Raw genomic sequence first — 23,983 nt, 5'->3', positions numbered from 1 at the left:
CACTGGAAAACTGTACTTTCACAGCAAAGTCCTCTTCAAACTTCTGAATGGAAGTGAAGAATCAATCTTGGTATCGATATCTCAATCCTTCAGAAAGTACTGGCAGTTGAGCACTGACGATATATAGTAGAATGGTATAACAAGTGTCGTCGCTTGTATTCGTTCAGAAACTGAGAAACTCTCCGATCTGGGCGGGTTTATATACGATTCGCCATGTCAAGAATCCGCCAGATCTTTCTCGATACACCTGAGTAACAACGCGACCCGGTTTCTCTATTTCGCGGAAGTCCTTTGCATATCTCGCGAACGTTCCAGAGAATCCACGAGGATGCCGTGCACAGCTTACACGCGCCTGATTCCACGTAAACCGAAGTTAACCCGAGACCAGCGTGTCATCATAAGGAATATACCAGAACAATCGTGTATTAAAACATTCTGACACGGTAACCCGACCTAATTTCTCAAACACTGATTTATCACGTAGGCAATTTTAAAGACTTCTATATTATAACATTAGGTTTCTCACTAGCAGTGACTAGCGTTAGGCTACAATGGGCCCTCGTAACATTGTTAAGCTAAGTTTTGAATAATTCACCCACATGGAAAGATAGAATATGATACCCATCGAATGAGAGTTCACCTTCAGGCCTCGGACACTGTCAGTCTGAACCTTAAGTTCGAAGTGAATTATAGTTTGGTATGCGTGTTGGGAATAATGGTGTTAAAACAACAGATTAAAATATTTCATATCCAGCACCATAACCTTGTCAACGACCTTCTTAAGTGTGTCTATGTTACAGTCCACCATCACTACAATTGTTATTATGAAATTCATAATACTTAATTTGCATAATCAGCCCCGTTCTGCAGACCCTGTATCCCGGCTAAAGGAAGACACAAAGTGAATGTTGTAATATTGACGAATTGTCTCGCGTGTTAAAATTTACAGTTACATCGTCACAAAGTTGTTATATTTTCACTATTCCAGGGCCCCGTTACACCTGTAAGGCTATTGAGTTCTTCCTTAAAATAACCACATCCATATATAGCGTTGTATCAATACTGACACCTTCTCTCCAAAATGCCTATAAGTTCAATCTCATTTTCATCTTGTTTGTATCATTTTCTAAAACGAGGGACATATTAAAGTGATATAAAGAATCTTCAGTATTTATTTTCCAAAAATGAACAGCCCCCCCCCCCCCTCGCCGTCTTTCCATGTCACCTATACAGTGCTTCCAAATTTACTCCAACCGATTTAGGTAGGCTATATAGGGGGTGTAAGGGCTGTATGCGGAAGAACACTTTTACGAATGAGGGTGGAGGGGGATGCGGTTACATGTGGAGTCCTTGAAAAGTGTCAAGGGTTAAAGGTCAAATAGCGCATTCCGAGGCATGTTTAGATAATAAATTAAGTCCATAATATATAGGTCTAAAAGCAAGGTTGTGCAAATAAATACTTGTAAAATTTAAAAAAAAAAATCTGATTGAGCGTTTTCTCTAGACTGGTGGTGGATATTGTGGGGGGGGGGGTGGGCATGGGCCCCAGTACCCCCTTTGCGTACGCCACTTTTGACCACTAATCTACGCACGGAGTGAAAAACATTTTACCGGTTCAGGTTTTCCTCTATTTTATAGGTTATATAAATATGTTTTATTAAATTATCTGACCGCCTCATTCAGCTCTTGCTTCGTGATTGGTTCTAGAGTCATATATCAAAGACTACGTAAGGAAAAAAAAACTTGACCCGAGGTACAAAATTTCTAATTTTTCGTTTAGAAATAGTTTTGGTTCAAACTATGACCTTTTGTAATGTATTTGGAGCCAAAATAACACCTCGAGGTTACCAGTATTATAAAACAAAGACACTAAAAGTAAACTTTATACAATGCCATGATTTTACTAGAAAATCATCTTCTGCAACAGTATATATTTCTTTATGCATCGCTATGACAACCACAACACTAATCAAAATGGTGGTCGAAGATAACTTCATTTTGTTAGAAATAAATTGCTTGTCAGAGGCCCTAACCGAGGAGAAGTGAATTTGGAAGCGTTAAAGTGCCTTCGAAATGTCAATATTTTACATGCATTCTAAACAACATTGTTGTGAAAACATATATAAAAATTCACAAACATGTTATAAAAAAGTGATTACCTATTGGAATTTTAAAATTTAACAATTTTCAAGAAAAGTCACAAGCTAAGCTTCTCACTCATGAGACTGTTTAACAATTTTCGAAACTTTTCGATATTTCCTTTTCCCTGCTCTGACCAATGAGAGCTAGCAATTTAACATATGCAGAAAAAAATGTTCAATTGGTCCCTTTAATATTTCATCGATTTAACATTTGTCATTTTGTTGTAAAGTGACGAATACCACATAACACACGGTAGGATTTTTTTTTTTGGTCACAATTTGTGGAAATTATGAACATTTCAATATTTTGCAGAGAATGCCTGAAATATGAAATATATTTCTAGTAGAAGTTTACTTGCAGCAATTTTAGTAAATAAGCACTAATAAGCATTAGTAAATATGCTTTTATATTAATAATCAATAATAATAATAATCAGCAGTTATTTTTACGACGCTTAAGCGACCACAAATGTGGGAGAAACCCGCAAGGGCTAATGAATTACAATTCACACGTCGAGTGGCTTCCGATTTAACATTTTAAACTCAAAGTTGGAATCTTTCAATTTAGAAAGTCATTTCAGATGGGAAAACCGTACATTGCTCTTGGATGAAAAACCCATCTTGCCATGACCCTGCCGGGTATCGAACCCGGAACCTCTCGGTTGATAAGCCTCATTGCGGCTTCAAATGCCACCGCCTTTATCCGTTCGGCCACATCACCGGTTATTATATATGCTTTCGAGAATATTAATCACACTCTTTCCCAAAGGGATATAGGATGAAAGCGGCATCTATTGACATAAGGACGTAAATTTGTTTGCTTACAGTTTTTTTTAGTATATTTCTATCATCCTCCAAGGAGGTATACGAGCCAATATTAAATAATATAACATTATGAATATATCTTTGATAATACAAATAACTAAAAGAGAAAAACAAAAAGAGGAAAAAATATAATAAAGCAATAGATGAAAAATCAAAGTGAAAAAGAGATGGTCTTGGCTACAGCCTCAGATTTAAAACTCAACTTCTCTAGTTTTTTCCTTGCTTTTAGTTTGAAATAAGGCATGAAACTCATCCACAATACTTCCCCCGGTGCACAAGGTACGAGTTCTCTCCTGGAACAGAACATTTTCAAATCTTCCAATAACGGATTATATTTTGATATTTCCACGAAGATGCTTACAAAGGTCTATTCGATCACGAATGTTAAAAGTAATGTAAGATATTTTTCACATTCTAACTTTGATTTAAAACATTCTGAAAATTAAGCATTGGTGATTTGAGTTAACTTCATCGCCATCGCCATCGCCATCGCCATCGCCATCGCCATCGTCGTCACCATCGTCGTCATCATCGTCATCGTCGTCGTCATCGTCGTCGTCGTCGTCGTCATCATCATCATCATCATCATCACCACCATCATCATCATCATCATCATCATCATCATCAGCATCATCATCAGCATCATCACCACCATCATCATCATCATCATCATCATAATCATCACCACCATCATCATCATCATCATCATCACCACCATCATCATCATCATCATCACCACCATCATCATCATCATCACCACCATCATCATCATCATCATCATCATCATCACCACCATCATCATCATCATCATCATCATCATCGTCGTCGTCGTCGTCATCATCATCATCAATGTCATGAGAGCATCATCTCTTTCCGCTGACCACCAGGTCTGACTCTGGCGACACTGTTGTTATTTTAACATGATTCATGCACTGAAGCAATTGATAAGGAATTCTACAAACTTTCTACTCTGTTACACACGAAAATATACTGATAAAATTACGTTAATTTCTACAGTTCCCTAGAGAAATATATATATACTGAACATTTCTAGAAAAGTCTTAGAACTGGAAGATGAGAACATTAGAAACCTATATGTGCCATTTCTTTTTATCCCCCTTTTTTGATAAATTATCTTAAACCATGCAATATGTCTCAGAGAGGGTAAATATGCTCTAAAGTACTCCTGTGTGTCCTCTTATTGGAAAATTGGTCAATTCGTATAATTTCTCTAGAGATTTTGTAGCATTTAGCCGGCCTCGAACATTTTTACAAAGATCATGCTTTTTGTTATCTCTCGAAGTCATCTTTTCTCTCCCTCTCTTTTTCGATGTAGTTGGATAATAAATAAGTAACGGAATAATTCCGATGTATGATCATATATGACTCAGAAATGTCTATTTGACATTTCAAGTAATGAAACTTACAACTTGGTTTCAAACGTACAATTTACATTTACATATAGCAGGGGGGCCTCATATTTTACTGTTCATTTACAAATGTAGCTTGCAAATGTTATTATATGTAATTGGTAGGTTTGCTGCAACGAAGGAAGGGTCTCGTTTTGAGAAGGATATATCGCGCATGTATTTATAAATGCGTTTGTACTGCTGCATACACTGACATATACATCTGTCTGTTTTCATCCCTGGGTATAAGTAGGGGTAAAACTAAAACTTGTGTATGTTACCTAACATAGTATTACGGGTAACAAGCATACCCCTCAAACTTCGCTTCTCAGCCTTTTGGCTATGATCATGTGTAGTAGATGTTCTTGATGTTCGCTAACCTTCTACCGAGATCTTTTGAGATGTATATATTCCCTGTCAAAAGGGTCTCGTGACCTTTTTTTTTTTTTACGTTAGTCAGTCATGCCCGTATACGGGTACAGTCTCGGGGAAGGGAACTGGGGTAGAGAGTGGGCCAAGTTGTTTGGTTTTCGTGCCAATGCTCGATTTTGGACGACTTTTTTTTTTAAGAAAAAGAGTATCCTCAAAACCTGGATGTAAATGTCACCAATTGATGTAACTAGTCATTACCGGAATCACATTTAAAACTTCCAGTTACTGTAAAAAAAATGGAGTTTTTCTCATAGAAAGAGGGCTCGACACGACCCAGGAACTTGATATGCTTATGCTTCGACATTAACATGGTAGGACACGTTCTGGCTCTGATACCTTCTTTGTAAAATCTTACACAGGTTCTGCCAGATCAGACTGTAATTGCCTAATTACCATGTAGTGCCTTATCTGCGTATGTAGTAGTACTCAAAAAATACTCGGTACTCGAATAGCACTTGTATGTTTTATGTATAGTTAGTACTCGTATTCTTCATTCAGTTGTCGTATTGGGATGTTATACTACTGGTACTCCATTTAATGTACTCTGTAATTACTATGGATACGTTCTTAACGAGTAGTTATTGAAGTATAGATCTATGGAAACAGCCGATAGCAGGGGAGCCTCATAATTTTCTATTCTTTTGGCATTCCACAGTAACAGGTACTACACCACAATTAGAGTAGAGTACGTACGCTCGAAAAGTTAACTGTCGAAGAAAAAGAGCTAAAACTACCTAATTCAATTCTTGTTTTAAGAGTTCATATGGTGCAAAAATAGGGAGGATTGAAGGTGATATAAACCATTTTAAAAAAGCTTTGGATAAATGTTGATATTACTCCGAGCGAGCAGTTCAGTATGCTAAACACGCTCCTCTTTTGGCTCAAACTCTAAGCGGTCATGATAAGGAAATTTGCAAGTGCCATGGCAGGCCAAGATCTCAGCTATATATATATATATGGTGCAGCTATATATGTGGTGCAGCTATATATGTGGTGCAGCTATATATGTGGTGGGTAGGATATGCCAGTTGAAAACTTCTGTTAATGCTTCATCAGGTCTTGAAAGTGACAAGTTTAGTGTGTAAGTCAGTGGAACAATTAACTGTGGTTCGACACATATATACTACTCACATATCTTAACGACTCCACTGTGTACATGCAGTACATTGTGCTAGGCACAGACGTTGTACGAGGGTATAGAATACACGAGTTCCACCTCATTGACGCCCTTCCTTACATTTCCGTTTGAAGCTAAAAACCGTAAATAGATTCTTTACATCTGTCTCTGATGTATGTGTTGACCGAGACTTGCCAACTATTGTGATGTAATTGATAACGTAACTCATATCCAACTATTGTGATGTAATTGATTACGTAACTCATATCCTTATATATATATATATATATATATATATATATATATATATATAATTGCATTATAACTGTGGATTAATAGTATATTGTTCATATGCACTGGATTCTACTCACTTCCCTCCAATGAAATGCTCCTTTTAAAATCCTGAAAATACACCACACCCCCTTTTTTTTTGTAAGAGAGGGAGGGAGAGAGACAATAATCCGAAACACAGAAGGACAAAACCAGTGCTATGTTCTCAAGTTTTTATTTGATTCGTTTCGTGACGTGGAATGTTAAGGCAAGAATGTTGTCAACCTAAAACAGAAGAATAATGCTGAAATGTTATATATACATAGTAAATTGTAACCTCAAAACAAGGCTTTCTTATATAGTGCAATTTTTAACGTGCAAAATTATATATGTAGACTAATGTAGGCAAAGTGCTTTGTAGAAAAGATATCTGTACAGTATAATTGAACATAGGCCTAATTCTACATAGCCAAATAGGCTACAACTGCAAATAGGTAATACATTATTTTTCAAATTTCAATTCAGTCGTTTTCTTAAAAAAAAACTTCCTCTTTATATTCCATACAATTTTCATACTCGTATCTAGAGTTTTAAAATTTTACATTGAATGATGACGTCATAGATGATGTCATGGTATCAGCTATTGATCATGTATCCGTATTAAAATGAGACTTCATGTTTAGACTCATTTGACATTTAAATATAAATGTAATGAATATTCATACTGGATTACCCAAACCCCTTAACACGAAGTTGACTGTCCAATTTGACAGCGAAAATGTCAAATATATTAGCAAAAGAGAGGACACATCTTACCTGGAAAACATCAATATGATTAATCCATCAAGTATAAAAGATCATGAAACTCGTGAGAACATTTGTGAATTGGTTGCACGATTACAATATGGAAAACGTTTGAAAACAAATGGCGCCACCATTTGCAACTAGAATATACCATTTTGCCAATATTCTAAATTATGATTGGTGACATCACAGTATTGTTCGGGTGTCCATGCCCGTGTTAGATGCTGCCTTTCCAGCATAACGATTTTAATGGCAAACCTTGCCATTTGTAACATACGGATAACAATGAAAATGACGCCACATAAGGTATCCGATGGCATATTTATCATAATATTACAATATTACATTATTATAAGAAAAATTCGATCATTCAATGCACCAGAGTAAGTAGATAGGTACATTTAGGGCGAAAAGTCTCATCAGGCACAAAATGTTTTACCATTTGGATTTGTAGCTTTTCAAAATCTATGTCCCTGTGTTTTACACCCTTCAAGACACCCCTGACGACAACAAAAGTTTTAAGCCTTTAATTGAAAATATTGTTACAATAGCAGCGTCCATGCAAACATGCATAAGTATATTATTCGTAACGTGACTACGTGCTAACGAACTATGAGTACTAGTTTCCGAATATATATAAATATCAAATAATCATTCTTATTTTTTCTTAAAATTGAAATGAATCTAACTACCGCCTCCTCAACACATCGTACATGAGTGATAACTATTACATTGTACGTCTTATAAATGAATTCAGTCGTGCTGTTGTACTTTTTAATTTTGAATAGGATATATGTGCTGCAATATGGACGACGGATTTTTTTGGGTGGAAAACAAATGATCGAATGAAGAAAAATAAAACCATGGACAACTAAAGTCACATATGACAAAAATGGTTGCGTTAGTTATATTTTTTATGTGATATTTGGAGACAACAGAGAGAAACTTTCCAAAAGTTCTATCTATCAACACCTTCGAGCTACGCCGAGTACTGACTACGTATGGTAAGACATTCATAGTGAATGAAGAGTGTTTTGCAATAGAAATATCCTAGATGGTGAAGGCCCTGGCCTAGGCATAAATATTAGAGCCCATACCGAACGATTTATAAATTTGTATACCCGATAATTAGTCATTTTAATATGAAACGGCAGCCAGAACAAATCGCATTTTAAATAATTTTCGGTGACAGAAACCTTTCCCCATTTGTTTGCAATCTTATTTTTGGGCCCTAGATCGGTGTCCTGAGCATCAAGCCCAACTGGCCCAATGATAAATCCGGCCCTGTTGGTGAATTTGCTCGGATTACTATTGATGAAATACACGAAACGCCATCGAAAATGGTTGATAGCAGTACCAGATGTTAACAAAATCACATAAAATGGGCTAATTGTGCAGGTATAAAAGTTGGACTATTTCGTCATATAACATTAGTCAAGGTCTTAATATTATAATTATTATTTTACTTATAAAAGACTGACGACCGTACGTGTACAGTGGCTTGGTGATATGCCAAAGAGGGTAAGCCTTGCTCCTCCCCGCCCCCCCCCCCCCCACAGAGGCTGTCCTATGCCTTTGGGTTCACTCTACATCAAACAGACAGGCATTGTTGTACCATGCTGTTATCCTGCATGTCCACGCAGTATATCATTGTTGTACCATGCTATTATCCTGCATGTTGACGCAGTATATCATTGATGTACCATGCTGTTATCCTGTGTGTCCACGCAGTATATCATTGTTGTACCATGCTGTTATCCTGCATGTTGACGCAGTATATCATTGATGTACCATGCTGTTATCCTGCATGTCCACGCAGTATATCATTGCTGTACCATGCTGTTATCCTGCATGTCCACGCAGTATATCATTGTTGTACCATGTTATTATCCTGCATGTTGACGCAGTATGAACAGCGTGAATTCACAGTTTTCGGACGAGCATGCGATCTCGTATATCTTCCTACCATGATACATAAACCCTTAACAGAACCTACGAGAAAGTCGTTAAACGGTATAGAAATCATAGAATAAAAGATTCTAGTCATAAAAGTGGCTTTTAACTTCAATATATAATGAGTAATATTTAAATTATGGTTTACAAATTGCTTACGAGACATATGCAACCTAACATAACTTCTTTGACTTATTTTGAAGGGGCCAGGAATGGATCTTTCTGTCAAGTAATGGTCTATTTGACTTGTAAAGTAACGTCTTGAAAAGGTTTATTGCGATAGGTACATATTCATTTCATTCATTTAACATGATTTTTTTGCTGCAGATGTAATAAACATAAATCGAGGCCAAACCTGTTATTACCCTAATCATTAAAGGGGATACTGTGTCAATAAAGTAATATAAAGAAAGCTCCACTTTGTCGCAATGTTTTATCAATCTATATCAGTTTTGAATGGAAAATTCTAATATGACATGTGCGTGCGAACATTTAACTGAAACATTAAAATAATGAAGAAAATATCCTGGCGAGCATAGACTAGACTATATAGCGCTCATAAAATTTTAAAATGGTATTATACGGTTACGAATATCTTAAAGGGTTCACCTAAGTTTTCTTATTTGAGTTGTAATGACATTTCGCATTTTGGAAAAGTTAACCAGAATAAGTGGGAGAGGAAGCCAGCCATTATTAACATACGTTATGTGATCATAGCGCTACCTGTGATCGCTTAGTAAGCTACATAAGACATTGTTGTGGTAGTAGAAAAATATGGTATCGAGGGTTCAAAATGTTCTTGTTGGTTTGCTTGTATGAACATTAAACCTTTAGTTTCTTTGCAAATAAACCGTTATCCTCAGGGAAAACAACGACTAGGTAATATCTCGTCCATATTAATCTATACAGGAAATTATTCCAATCTCCAAAACTTGACGACAGAAAGAACGTTGTAAGAGAGAACCCTGGTTAGCTGAGTTTTCTAAGCTCCACCTAACAAACCAATTACAATGGATACGAAATACTGTATAAAAATGGATCGAATGAAATCAAAACATTCGGCATTTCTTGAGGTATAGTTGTGAAACACATGCAGTGCCAGTCATAAAACAATGAGAGATTAGAATGTTAGTGGTGAGGAAATGCGATTTCCTTTAGTTATACATGCGTACATATGTATTTATATACTATAAAGTCTCCAACCGAGTAGATGGGTGACGCTTGAGATAAAAGTTGACGAAAAAAGTATCTACAAACTATAGACCTATGTTTAGTAAATAAGACATTACACTGGAATCTTTCATGCTACTCCAAGCCTTCGTACTCGCCAACCCTTCCCTCTCACCCCATGCACTCTCTGCTCCAAGCCTTCGTACTCGCCCACCCTTCCCCTCTCATCCCATGCACTCTCTGCTCCAAGCCTTCGTACTCGCCAACCCTTCCCTATTACCCCATGCACTCTCTGCTCCAAGCCTTCATACTAGCCCACCCTTCACCCCCATGCACTCTCTACCAACAAGTCTCAGGTGATGCCACAACAACAATAATATATTTCTATTTCATTAGGAACCCTATTCGGACCGGTATGTTGTGATCACATTCACTTAACCCAACTGTAAAGTTTACAAATACGAAGATCAATGGCACAATTGGGATCAAACTTGATTAAACTCCTTGATTATCTCGTTACAATTTATCCTATCATAACCTCTACGACATTACGACGTACTAAAAATGTCAATGCATAGTAGGACGAAAACTATGTACATGTTTATATATAGGCAATAACATTACAAAAATATAGAACTTCGTCGTCGAAGTTCACAAATAGTCACGTCATAGTGGCATTTATTCTGCTTTTTTGACCTCTTAAAATGAGTATTATTCACACTAAGATAGCATATACTCAAGGCTAAAACGCCATCTCTTTGTCATAAAATTTACCTTCCGTAACTCAGTAGTTAATGACTTCACTCCATTTTATAGATAAATAAATAATGCTCACACGGGAAAATCAACTTTGAATTTTCCCGAAGTAAGCATGACGTCATGACTTCGTCACTATAACAAGCTTTAATAAAGTGCATTGGTATCGGGTATCAGCCATTGAACAGTATCAAAAGTTTACCAATATCAACCCAAATCGACTGAAGAAGACAATATCGATGCAACTGCAGGGATTTATCAGAAAAATAAACGACTTTACCACCATCGTCCCTTGGGATTATTTTTCATATCATACGGTACTTTAGTAAATACATGTTGAATTATTCCATATTTTCTCCGTTTGCATACGTTTCAGATTAGTTTATTGCATGAGAAACGAACTGAATTCGTAAGGAGACATTATGATTTGTGTTCAATGTATGCAATGTAGACTTCAGTAAGCTTTTTTGGTTGTTGGCTTTGTTTATGCAAGTGCATGCCTTCGGATTTGAACTTCAATTAATATTCCTTTTGTATGACAATACGCATATAAGAACGAACGCTTTACCGAATAATAATGCTGTTATCGACAGTTCAAAAAGGATACATTTATGCAACATGCGATTCAATTTTCAGTGATTTTGTTTCTATAGTTTCCGTGAACGTATCACATTGCATTAATGGCACTTGTGTTTCCTTTGAAAGTTTTGTTGTTGTTGTTTTTTCTGTAAAGGTTTAAAAAGCGCATAAACAAGTCACTTTTGAATGAAACGGGATCTAACTATTTTCGACTTTCAAAGTAACTGCTTTGGAAGGGATTTAGTAGATGGCTCTTTAGGACGACTTCTTTCTTCTTAAAGAATGACTTTAGGCGAACTAGTTTAATGAAAAAAGGAAAAATATGATTGCTGGTATGTTTCAATAGCTATTCTGGTTTTCAAGATATTCATTCACCTTGAATTTATGTTATAATATCTAGACTGCTCCCTTATGGGTAAAATTGAAGATGACGACGGCTCCTCATTGCAGGCCTAAGTATTAAGTTTAACGCATTGTTTTTTATAAAGTCTAATTACTCAAAGCATGTTTGTTTAACTTCATATAAACAACAGGGCATCCTCGGATGACATCCAACAACATTTGTCCTTGCAGTTTAGTAATACATTGTAAAATTTGACATTTGAGGCTAAAAAAGACCTATGTGTTCCCATTGGCTTTTGTGTTGCATCTAAAGAACTGGCCTAATGTTCGGTACATTAGACTATATATTCCAGTCACTTTAAGTGATGAAACTCATCTGTTTTAAAGGGGCATTTGATATGGACATACAACCTGGACCTATAGAAGTGTTTTGTAACAGTCTAAAATAATTTCAAATTAATTTTATGCCAAAAGCATCCATTAAAAGTGGTAGCTTGTTGGACTTTTTTCTTCTTCTTCTAGAAATAATCTTAGAAATAGATCTTACCAAGTCAAGGAACTTAACAAAATGCAAAGTCTTCTGACATTTCTGATTGTAAATGCAAAAAAGGGAACGTGAAGTAGTTGGTAGGTGCACGTTATGTGATAGGGAAATTTGGAATGTGAAATAGTTTGTACCCAAGTTTCAAGATTTTGTATCAAGGTGATATCCAGTGATGATTCGTTGAAAATAATAAGGAAATCGGTTCCCAGATTGTCACCTCCAAATAATGGTTCACTTACATTTGGATTTAGTCGCCAACTCTCTATTACTCCATGGCTGATACAATAACGGAAATGTCGACAGAAAAGAATTAGATGAGTACATATACACAGACCCGTAGCCAGAGTTTGAATTTTTGGAGGGTAGACATGGTGTCTGATGTCTGCGCTGGGAAGGCTTCTTAAGAAAACAATTGTTTGGTAATTTAAGGGCATAGATGCAGATTGATGCTATCATTTCCATCATTTTAACTACAGTTGTTTCTTACAAGTTTGCTTTCTTTTAACGTGTAATTATTGTAAGCGATTTGGAAGAATGACTGAATTACGTCTTTTGTGCCACAATTGCCCCGTGGTCCTGCTAATCCATATACCATAAGTTATCGAATGAGTAAAATTGTTCATCAGTATTGAAGTCAATTTGCAGAGGTGTCGACTGTGTGCAAAGCTGTGTCTTAAATTTTGAATATACTACAATGTTTTACCAATTTTTACTAGCATTTCGACGTCTTTCGTCACTAAGAACATCGCCAGTACTTTGGGCCCTCAAAGGATATCTCGGAATCCTACGTCCATTTTCTCCACGTGCGCGTCGTTCAAGGAGAGCTGTTTCCGAGCCTGCTCTGCCTTCGTTAACAAAACGTTCCCTGTGACGTATAGGGGATCGGGAGGGTTCCCTAGACCTGGGTCGTTGGAGAAAGTCTCGGTTTCTGTCCATATCTCGACCCGTTCTAGGATCATCATATTCTCTACCCTGTGGACTTAATCTTTGGAATGAATCTCTATCTATTTTCAGAAGACCTGGGCTGATAGGTGGGCGGTCAATCCCCTTCTCTCGTTCACGTTCTCTTCTCCGCCTCTCTTCAAATTCGTAGTCCATCATCCGGGGACTTCGCCTAACGTCAAGCGGAAGTTCTCTTTTCATCAAAGGGGTTACCGGATGATCCCTGTAAGGCCTTTCTTTCTCCAGCTCATGCCTCGTTCTTTCAAGAATTTCTAAGCTTCTGTTTTTACGGAATGGAACATTTTCCAATTCAAATTCGGGGCACATATCATCAGGGATGTCTCTCTTGCGATGTCGTGGTCTGGGAGAAGCACCTTGGGATCTAGATCCACTCCTTGATCTAGGAACTTGAAGAAGACCTGTTTCTTGCATTGATGCAGACCTGTCGCGCCTTGAAACATGACCTCCTTCCTCTATCTGTCTACCGATTGGTGGCGATTGAGATGGTTGAGATCCCCTTCGGAATGGAGGTGGTTTTGGCTCCATCAATTCGTTCGGTAAATCAAACCTTCGAGGTGAGTAAGATCTTTTTGGACTGCGTCCACCTGGTGATTCGTCTCTTTTTTCCCTGTCATCTCTGTAAGGAGAAACTGATCGTGGTGAAGCTGACTTTGATCGTTGTGGATTTGGAGATGCCTGCTTCTCGGGGGTTTTACATCGTCCGACCAAGATTTTCGGCGGAACGATCGGACTTCTGTCCCTCCGTCGCTGCAGATCATCCATGTATTGGCTTTTCTTTTCGCCTAAGATATTCTGAAACTCCTCTAATCGTGGATGGTTGTCTCTAAGAGAATCAACCGTTGCACTTCTTTGCGGCAAAGTTTTCTTGACGGGACGGAAGGCACTTGGTCTGCTAGACACATCATCAAGGCGAAGTAATTCCCGTTCTGTCTTTTCAGTGTCTGCCCGACGTAGATCTCTTTGAGGTGCAGTTAAGGCATGAACATCAGCGGTTGTCGTCGTCTGATTCACCTTTCCTTGAATTTCACGGAGACGAGGCGGTCTCTTCATATTTTCACTTTGTCTGCTTTCGTTTCGCAAATAATCCTCTTCAACACTATCTGATGGCATCAACCTTCCCCGGGATTGAGACCTTGGTAAAAGTTCGGTTAATCTTTGCTTGGCAGTTTCACCGTTTCCACCGCGCTGATCTAGACTACTACTTCTATGATCCTCCGCGCGCCAGATAACTGGCTCCTTTTCTGAACACTCCAGGACGGAGTCACTATGTTGTTTGCTCGGTGGTTGCCATCGTTGTCTATTGTAGGGTTTAGATCTTCTGAGGGTAGGTGTATCAAACATTGCATCTTGACGTAAAAATTGTTTAAATAAGGCATCAGTCTTTTCGTCTATACTAAAATCCCTCCCTTTAGGATAGCAGCTTAATCTTGGTTCTCTTCGTTGCATCCCACCCGGGCCTCCGCGTCTAACCCTCTCGCGAAACTTCGGCCTTGCATCAAATTGATAAGTTTCTGTGCTACTTGCGCGAGTCATTGCATCTTTGGAAGAGTCCGTGGTGTCTTGATTTTCTGCTTCCTCTTCTGCGAAACTGAAACTATCAAAAATAGCCTCCTTCTTTTCTGATGTGAACTCTCTTCTCTTCGTTGATGCTGTGCGTCTGCCTCCTCTCACCCAGGAAGCCTTATTTGTGGATTTGTTATCATGATGGCTTGCATTGGAGTGTATCATTTCTTGCATTGCCTTATCTGTGGTTGGACTACTACTGTCACTTGAAATTGTCATGCTATGACTATGAGCACTTTCAAAGCTCGTGCTGTCGTGATCACTAGCAGCTGCGAATTGTTGCCTGCGCTTCCAGTCTAGACGTTCTGACAACATTTCGGCCTTTTGTTCAATAGACGCATACCCACTATCACCTTGCATTTGCTTTAGGCTTCTTATACTTTCTTTGCCAGACTCAGCACTGTTTCTATCACGTTCAGATGTATCCGATTCTTCAGCGCTTACGCTGCTTATTGTCTGCTCGAAGGAAGTAGAAATGAATTTGGAACTATCTTCATCAGTCACGTCGAAACTTTCTGTCCTTGAAGGACTGACCTTCTCAAGGCCTTGGATCTCTTCGACATTTCGACAAGCAATAACAGTTTCATACTCGGATGACTCCGAAGCTTCCGATGAATCTTTACTTTCCAAAGTTGCTCTCAGCTGCCACAAATCGGCGTAAGCGATTGCATTGCCGCGTTGTCCATTGGCAGGGATAACAACGACACGTTCTTTCTTGTCCGTGGATACTTGCTCTTTCGGATATTTATTACTGATGCTACTTTCCGTTGGTTTTGGTGAAGGTTCTTTTGGTGGCGTTACTTTACCTTTCTCGTCTTTCTGTGACGTTAACACATTCAATTTCTTAGGCGCCCGCAGCATTGCTAACTGACCGATCGTTTTGAATTGTATTATAGGTCGAGTGACGTCTTTCGTTGGATCTACCCCTGTAGATACTTTCTCAACATCAAGTTGCTTATTCTCTTTCATTTGCTTTACTATTACATCGATATCCGATTCACTATCATCCGCTTCCTTTTTTGGCGGAGTTTTCTGATGGGCCTCTTTGCTTAATTTCCCTCCTGTGTCAAGTTGCCGTGGATGGACTTGGGCTCTGATTCTGCTGCCCTCTAAGCTGGAACGAGATCCTTCGAGTGTCATACTCTCGCCACTACCGTGCCCCCGTAATTCTGCGAGTCCGATTGGCGATCTTGGTGATTTGCTTCTACGGCCATCTGGGTAACCTCTTAAATCTAAATTTAACCTTCCAATATCCGGGCTTTGTTCAAAGTCCCTTCCGTATCTGATGGAAAATGTAATAAAGAGTATGATTAATGATTAAGATAATAAAATAAGATTAAGATGAAAATGATGACGGCATTAGCTAAAAAAACGACGACGATGATGATAATAATGGTGATGGTGATGATGATAACGATGGTGATGATGATGATGACGACGACGACGACGACGTCGACGATGACGATGATGACGATGATGATGATGACGATGATGATTATTATGATGCTCTTTGAAGATTAACCAAAGTCTGACGTATTTTTTAGTCTTAAAATTCCTGGTCAAAGCATGGAAAAACGTTTTCCATATAAAGCGATTTACTTGCACCTCTTAAGTGAAGCTATGTCGAATTTAACAGCGCATGACTCCTCTTTGCCTTTTTATGGCAGTTTCTTTGCGTTTAGGAAAGCAGACACCCTTTTGACGTCATATTATATATTTGTTCCTCAAGAAATTTAACAAATATCAGTGACCGGAGTCCTTACATCACAAGGTCCAATTAGATATAGATAAATATGATTATAAGGTGATTCAAAAGGAATCCATAACTATAAAATTACGACATTCATTAACCGTAGTTCTTTTCTAACACGATACTATTTAACTATAACAAACTAAAGCTTCGCAAGGGGTTATCGTTTCCAAGTTTTTAACGTATTAATACATGTTGATGTTTTATGAGCAATTGCAAAGTAGGAAGTTGTTTCGTTATTCGTTTATTCATTCATTTTTCTGGTCATCGTGTTGTTCCAAAAGCTACAAAGATAAAGCCACTTTTAAAGTCTTCTGACAAAAACAACATTTTTTCTTAACTTGTAAAAGCTCTTTTCTATAAGTACCAATCACAACATATTAAGGACCAATGGCAATGTCATATCAAAATTCAAGGGGAATTCAGCGAAAAATGACATTCCAGAATATATATGAAATATATTGAGAGACACACAAGTTAATTCACGTCAGTGTCTTCTTTCACTTCATACGTCCCTTAGCTCGTTCTCTTTGATTTTGATAGGTCTTTTATTCTTAATGTATTCTTACAAAATGGCGACCATATCTACTTTGATATATGACTTACCATCAAATATACATCACCCTTTTCATACGTCAACACACATGTACAAATCATATTCAGTTTTTATCAACCGCTACAAACAAATCTCGCCTTATAATACACTTAAGGGAAAACCTTTTGGCAAATTTGCCTTCAGCTGACATAATGATGTCCCTATATACATTAAAATAATACCATACAAGCCTTCTGCGAAATAACTGTTTAATTCACCCTCTTTTTGTTTTTCATTTGTTCCTTTGTACCTTTGCTTTAAAAGTTCTTTGTGTTACATCTAAGGCATGTTTTTAAAACGTCGAATGCAAAAATGGAAAAATACGGAAAAGAAAATGAGAGCGCGCGAGAGAGAATGAAAGAAATAAAATAAAGGGAGCATTATTTATATTATAGTAACAGTTACTCGCCTTCTTCCTCTATTTACCTGGTCGTGACCCTTATCAATCCCGGGATAAAAGAAAGATAAAAGGAAAGTATTTCCTAAAAACTACTTTGAAAAAAACTCATAATTTTGTAGAGCAATATTATATATTAAGCGTTACCATGGCAACCAACCCGAAGAATGACGTAGTACGGAAGGGTATGGAGCAGTAGCTTTGAGTATGAAGGCCAAGTATGTATTGTTTACGCATTGATTTATGCCTTTGTTTGTTGTTATAGGGTTTTTTCTCTCTCTTCTGAAAAGAAACGAATATCCTTGGCGGCAAAAAATTCTATTACCAAGAAAATAAAATAATAATTATAAAAATAAAAATAAAAGATGAAGATGAAGAAGAGGGAGATATTAGCGCGTTACTTTTCTTTGGTGGTCAACGCGGAAATTCGTAATGAAAGCGATTGGTTTATGCTTAAAGAGTCTTAAACCAAGACCCAAGGAAAATCAATGACACTGCCTCTATAAATCCGATTTTTCATTTTATCATTTTTCAAGCACAAAAACGGAAGTTTTCATTTACATGGAGCAATTCAATATTCGAGCCAGGAAAACACAATATGTATGATATTTCGAGGTAGACATAAGCTCAGAATGAGATGTATGTATCTGCATATATATAGTTTAACGACTTATAGATTTTTTTATATTCATAAACGCAAATCTATCACTTGATGTATATACCCACCAAGGTAAGTTATCTTTCCGTCGCAGCAAAAAGCCTCCACAAACATCAAGGATACGTTCTTTTGTTTTAATAATTTCCTTCACACAAACTTCATACTTATGAAGTTTAACTAAACCTGTAGTTTGCTTTGGTTCAGTATAACTAACAGTTGTTCAAGTTTAAGTTTAAATGTGTATTTATTTTAGGTTGGTCGAAATTTATGTTGACTCATTTTATTTTGTATTAAGATTGTGTGTAGATTTATTTGAAATTTGTTAGCTTTCGGTTGTATTTTACAGTTTAAAGTAGAACGGTAATATATTTAAGAGTTTACATGTTACCTATATAATTATTGGTCTAGGATAAATCGTCTTCAACAAGAACGTACCTGACAGACAAGTGTGGTTTGGTTAGTTTTGTTACAGGTTGATATAAAGCTGAGTTCAGTTACACAAACTGAGTTTATAGTCGTAGGTTAATTTATGTTAGCTTTAGAGATCACTAGATGAAATGTTAGTTTTGTTTTATTTAAATTACCTATGAGTTAATTTTCGCTACTGGGGTTAGTCTTAGCTTGATTTTGTCGGCTTAGAAGACAGTCGGATTACAATGTCTAGATTATGGGCTCACCATACCAAGTTCTTAAGCAAGTCGTTTTGGCTCAAGCATAGTTGCTGATATTTTGACCGTGATAAAAACTCTCATCTCTGTATATAACTTTGTGCTTAATCTATACGTTCTCGTTGCTTATTTAGATTAGCTACACATTTATACAGACTGTGACTTAGTAACATGATAAATTAATTAATTTTTTCTATTAGTTATCAAAAGCGCTTAATGATGGTCGAAGGCATGTTTTGTTGTTGTTATATTATGTACCATGGGGAACTGTTGAAGGCGAAATGAAAGAGACTATTTAGGAAACTAACAAGATAAGAAAAACATAATATGATTCTTCAATAAACTAGGATTTATCCGCTGACATCGTTCAAGAGCAAAATGCATTAATTTTATGACCGGTTTACAATCTCAGTGAACTTTCTGTGGGTGTAAAATGATAGCTCTCTAGCTCTGAAATTATCCTCTTGTTTACTTTAAATAGATGCTGATAGGCTCTCCCCGATAGCGCTGCCAAGCTGGATTAATAATCTCATGGATTGCCGAAGTTTAATGAAAGAAATTGTTCCAATGATTTGATAGCCATGTTTTGCAGATAAAAATGTAATTCCCAAAAGTATGTTCCACCTCTTGCTCTAATTCTCATTTTCTGGTAAATTTATACTAAAGAAAGGTGAAATATAAATATACAAGAAAGAATAAAAACGATGTAATGAAGTTATTTAGGCAGTTGACTGAGGCAGCCGAGGGGCATTTAATGGAAATTGTATTTTAAGAAATTAAACAAAGCGAAACACAGTTTGATGACGTCAAATACTCGAAATGTATAAGTGGCTGATGGCATCAAAATTAATACGAAATGTGTGTATCTATATATATATATTTATATATATATATATATATATATATATATATATATATATATATATATAAATATATATATATATATATATATATATATATATATAAATTCGATCATTTCGCATCTATTAGTCGCCCAGAAACTATTAGTCAGAAAAGAATTTAAAAGAAATTAATCACTTTTACCTTCTTTCCTCTAGTTTTTGTACAAATATAATTTGACTATTCAAGCTACTACTTTTATGTGAGGACTGACGGAACATGCGGCAGAGCTAGTAAAAATTGCTTCAGTCAAACTTACTTAAAGTCGTTTTACGACAATGCGCAGTATTGCTTGATTGTTATAATACTCTGGAGATTAATGGCCCTCGTATATCAGAAAGTAGCGAGAACGTTTTTGTTTTTTCGTCTATCAATCCGATTGAGATTGTCTGCTATAAGTTTTCTTTCTTTCTTATTCTTATTTTGGTTCGGTTTGGTTAGTATTTTTATTTGATTTGATATTTCTTACTTAGCTAAAATAAATATAAAATGGCTTTATAGGCCAACCCACATTAAAATAAGCCTGAATGAAGAAGTTTTGTAAACTCCCCAGTAACGAAAACTACAAATAAAAGAAAAGAAGATCAAATCTTACAGCAAAGGTATCAGTTACGACCGTTTTCAAATGATGGTTTCCTACATCGATTGATGTCCTATTTGTGCATATAACATTTACTACATATATTTTTGTTACAATGATAAAACTTCATATAACAAATATTTGCTTGCCTTGATACGTTTATCAACTCTGGAAGTCTAGATGACGAATAATCCTATATTTGAATATGGGTTTGAAGTCTTTTACCAGCTTTGAATATTTATTTGTATTTTAACTTTTATAAGTATTTTAACTTTCTTATATACTGTGCCTTATCTGTAGTGGTATATGTAACAATGTAACATTGTTGCTTGCCTTCAGCCATGCAGTGACCTATAACCCAAAATGGTATGAATGGCTGATGAATCCAACAATGGAAAAGAAGAAGAACAAGATGAAGAAGAAGAAGAAGAAAAAATAAAGAAACAAAGAAATGAAAGACCGAAGTCTAAATCTTTCTACAGACTCGAATCAAACGCACTATAGTTTATCATTTTATTTGGTTGAACTATTCAGACAATAAATTGCTCGGAATTTAGGTCTGTAATAGAGAGAGAAAAAAGACCCATTAACTTACTTGCCATCCCTGTCAGAGAGAGTAGGCGTTCTTGGGTAGGAGGTACGCCCAAGGCTACGAGTGGGTGTACCGGCGGCACTCACGCTCGGAAGATCAAGTTCTTCGTCGGCAAAGTCCATCAACTTGCATGTAGGCGGTCTGGTTACTAGAAGACAAACGGATGATATAATGAGAGAAAAAAAAACAGGTTCATATAAATCACGTGACCGCAACAGCCACCCGAAAGACGATCATGGAAACATTCATTATACAAGATGATGTAAGACTGACATTTCCCCTCGTTAAGGAAGTAAACAATTAGAGAGTTTATATTGCCTCTGATGGTGTACATTGTAAATATATACTTTTACTAATCTAGGACAGAGAGAGAGAGAGTAAGAAACTATACTGCAGTTTTAATATTTAATGGAATTGCATGAGTCTAACACGGTGGTTCTGAAGTTATAGAAGGGTGGTAGAGTTACCGTGTTAATTTACCACAACATCTCTATCAATTCGATACTTTTTGTCAACATGTCATGTTGGTGCAAGGGCGGCGGAACCGGGGGGGTACAGGGGGCACGTGCCCCCCACTTTTCCTCAGGGTTAAAAATGTGCCCTTCTTCTACATAAAAATTGAGGTGTCTCAAGTTAGCAAGAGGCCAGGGAACCAGAATGAACACTCGGGAAGGGCCGTTTCCGGCCATCTGAGGGGTTTGTAAAACCAAAATTTTTCTTGTACGCTCCTCGCCAACCGATGGTGGCGCTCCGCTCAGATAGTCGTGCATACAACTTTGCAAATCCTGGCTACGCCCCTGACTTTTAATGAATTTCTGTGGGTCAAACTCAAAGCTATTTCGAATGGAAAAAAATTGTTAAGATATTAACAAGAAATAAACTCTAATTCGGAAGATTCCTACATTAGCAACTAGCATGATTTCACCTCATTTGTCTCAATAGAAAACTTGTTCCTTGTTTCCCAATTTGCACATTGGATATTGCAGTGCTAGTATGCATATTTTCCTTGGGGGGGGGGGGGGTGGGGCGTTGATGGAGTGATGTGTATACGCAAATAAGATAATACAATAAGACTTTTGTCAAGATGTCACCTTATTTGTAACTTATCAATTGGACAAATATCATATTCATGACGTGATTTCAAGCGTGTTCTTCAACACAGCCAACTCGACGACGACTTGGAAAATACATAGGACTTATATTAGTTCTTGAAAGTCGGCTTCAAAACGTACACATTTGTTGAGATGTCTTGTTTTACGTAAGTCTAAATCTTGTTGGTCCCTTCAGGACCAGCTTAGTTTAGCATTTATGTGCTACTTATTGATACGTTCGTATACGTTCTATCATTATGTGATATCCACACGATGTTATTGTAATACTAACGTGACACGAGATTAGTATTGCACCTTGGCCGTTATATGGATGTTCTAATCAAGCAACGTCACGTGGGTTTACTTCATTTGCCTTACAGCTGTAGGTTTCTAGATTTATGGGTGGTTTTCTTTCAACACAGCTCAATTTAATTTTCTCTCTATGACGCAGTTATTTAGATTGAAATATCGATGTTAATTTCAACATATTGAGGAAACCAGTTAATTGTTGAAGGTGCCATGGTTGCGTGTTCTTGCTTCTTTTGAATCTGCATTTGTATTCTATGAACATTATTAAGGAAACTGGGCACGAACATTTTCAGAATCGAAGGAGATTGTCAAATAACTGGGTTAAAAAAGATAGATCGACTGATCAATGACAACCTTACTTTGAGTATACTAACATCAAATTATTTTTGATATCTTTTAAATTCTAATTAACAATTCAGGTCAAGGAAATTGACTTTTTTTCTTGACCAATTTGAGTATATACTTACATGGAACCTTTTCTGAGGTTTCAATTTCTAAAGTGTTATCATCATCATAGCATTGTCCTTCTCCTCCTCCTCGCAATAATCTATAATAAAAAAAAGTCAAAATGAGAAAATTAAGGAAACGAATATTTAATCATGAATCAAGCGATGTAAGTCACTGAACGTTCATAAAACACGGTTCGAGTCACTCCGAGATTAATCTATGTCGTCCAGTTACAGAGTTGTTGACAATTGACAATTCATAATCATGGACGTTAAATATGAACGTAAGAGACTGACTTCGGTCAGCTTCCGGCTTTGATAAGCCAATGAGGCTTCTTCGCGAGTTCCTGCTTGCAGGAGGATCTAAAAAACATACATGCATACACACATACATGCACAAACCAATGCCGGTGCATGTGAACATGAGATTTTCTTTTATTATTTGATCTTTATATAACACAAGGATGTGTTGACAGGGAGAGTTTATTTTGAGAACGAATCCAGTTATGTCTGTCTGTCGTAAGTTGTCATCTTGTTCACAAAAAAAAATACATATTAATTTATTAATATGTTTTTTTTAATTCATTTAATTTACTGTTACAGTAAAGACAGTAAGCGTGATTGCCAATACTCGATTGTTTCAAATAATTAAGACCATGGTAAGAGATATTTTAGTGATAAATGTATCAAATATTATGATGTAACCATGGCTAAAATATAACTACCACGTGGTCTTACTCATCCAGTTAAAGAAAAGTGTAAAGAGAACGAAATTGAGACTCGTGGTAATTCTTTGTCTTATCCGATTTTTCAAGTAAACATATACATGTCATTTGAACACTGCATGGGCGAGTCCATAGAGTCCAACGGCTATAGCTGGTACTGAACAGAATCAATGGATGTGGCGAAACGTCTACGTTATCTTTAGATGAAAACCTTATTCTTGATAAGTATTATTATCAATAAAAAGAAGGCGAATGAATATTGCCCCGAACTCATGATGAGCATGGGCGTCAACAGGTGGGGGACGGGGGGACACTTTCAAAAGTGGAGGGGATATCATATCATTTGTCCCCCCCCCCCCCCACTTTTCAGAGCAGTTATTAAAACAATCACATGCATATGCGCG

At 36.9% G+C, this 23,983-nt stretch overlaps 1 protein-coding gene and 1 pseudogene across 2 annotated transcripts in view; one reads left to right on the top strand and one right to left on the bottom strand.

Annotated features, from left to right (window-relative positions):
* Positions 1-4,695: 4,695 nt before the first annotated feature.
* Positions 4,696-4,919, top strand: LOC139957869 (U2 spliceosomal RNA; annotated as a pseudogene).
* A 1,491-nt stretch (positions 4,920-6,410) lies between these two features.
* The window catches only part of LOC139980243 (uncharacterized), a 116,927-nt gene continuing 99,354 nt past the window's right edge, over positions 6,411-23,983 (bottom strand). For both annotated transcript variants that reach the window (XM_071991786.1, XM_071991794.1), the window contains 3 exons: positions 22,876-22,955; positions 21,012-21,156; positions 6,411-16,150 (listed from right to left, as the gene is read on the bottom strand). In XM_071991786.1, coding sequence (XP_071847887.1) covers positions 13,042-16,150; positions 21,012-21,156; positions 22,876-22,955 — 3,334 coding nt within the window. In that variant the 3' untranslated portion in view covers positions 6,411-13,041. The remainder of the gene's footprint in view (positions 16,151-21,011; positions 21,157-22,875; positions 22,956-23,983) is intronic.

Source organism: Apostichopus japonicus, chromosome 2, assembly GCF_037975245.1.
Source record: "Apostichopus japonicus isolate 1M-3 chromosome 2, ASM3797524v1, whole genome shotgun sequence".
Lineage (NCBI taxonomy): Eukaryota > Metazoa > Echinodermata > Holothuroidea > Aspidochirotida > Stichopodidae > Apostichopus > Apostichopus japonicus.
Note: the sequence above shows the minus strand (reverse complement) of the source record. Positions and strands in the feature narration are given on the sequence as shown.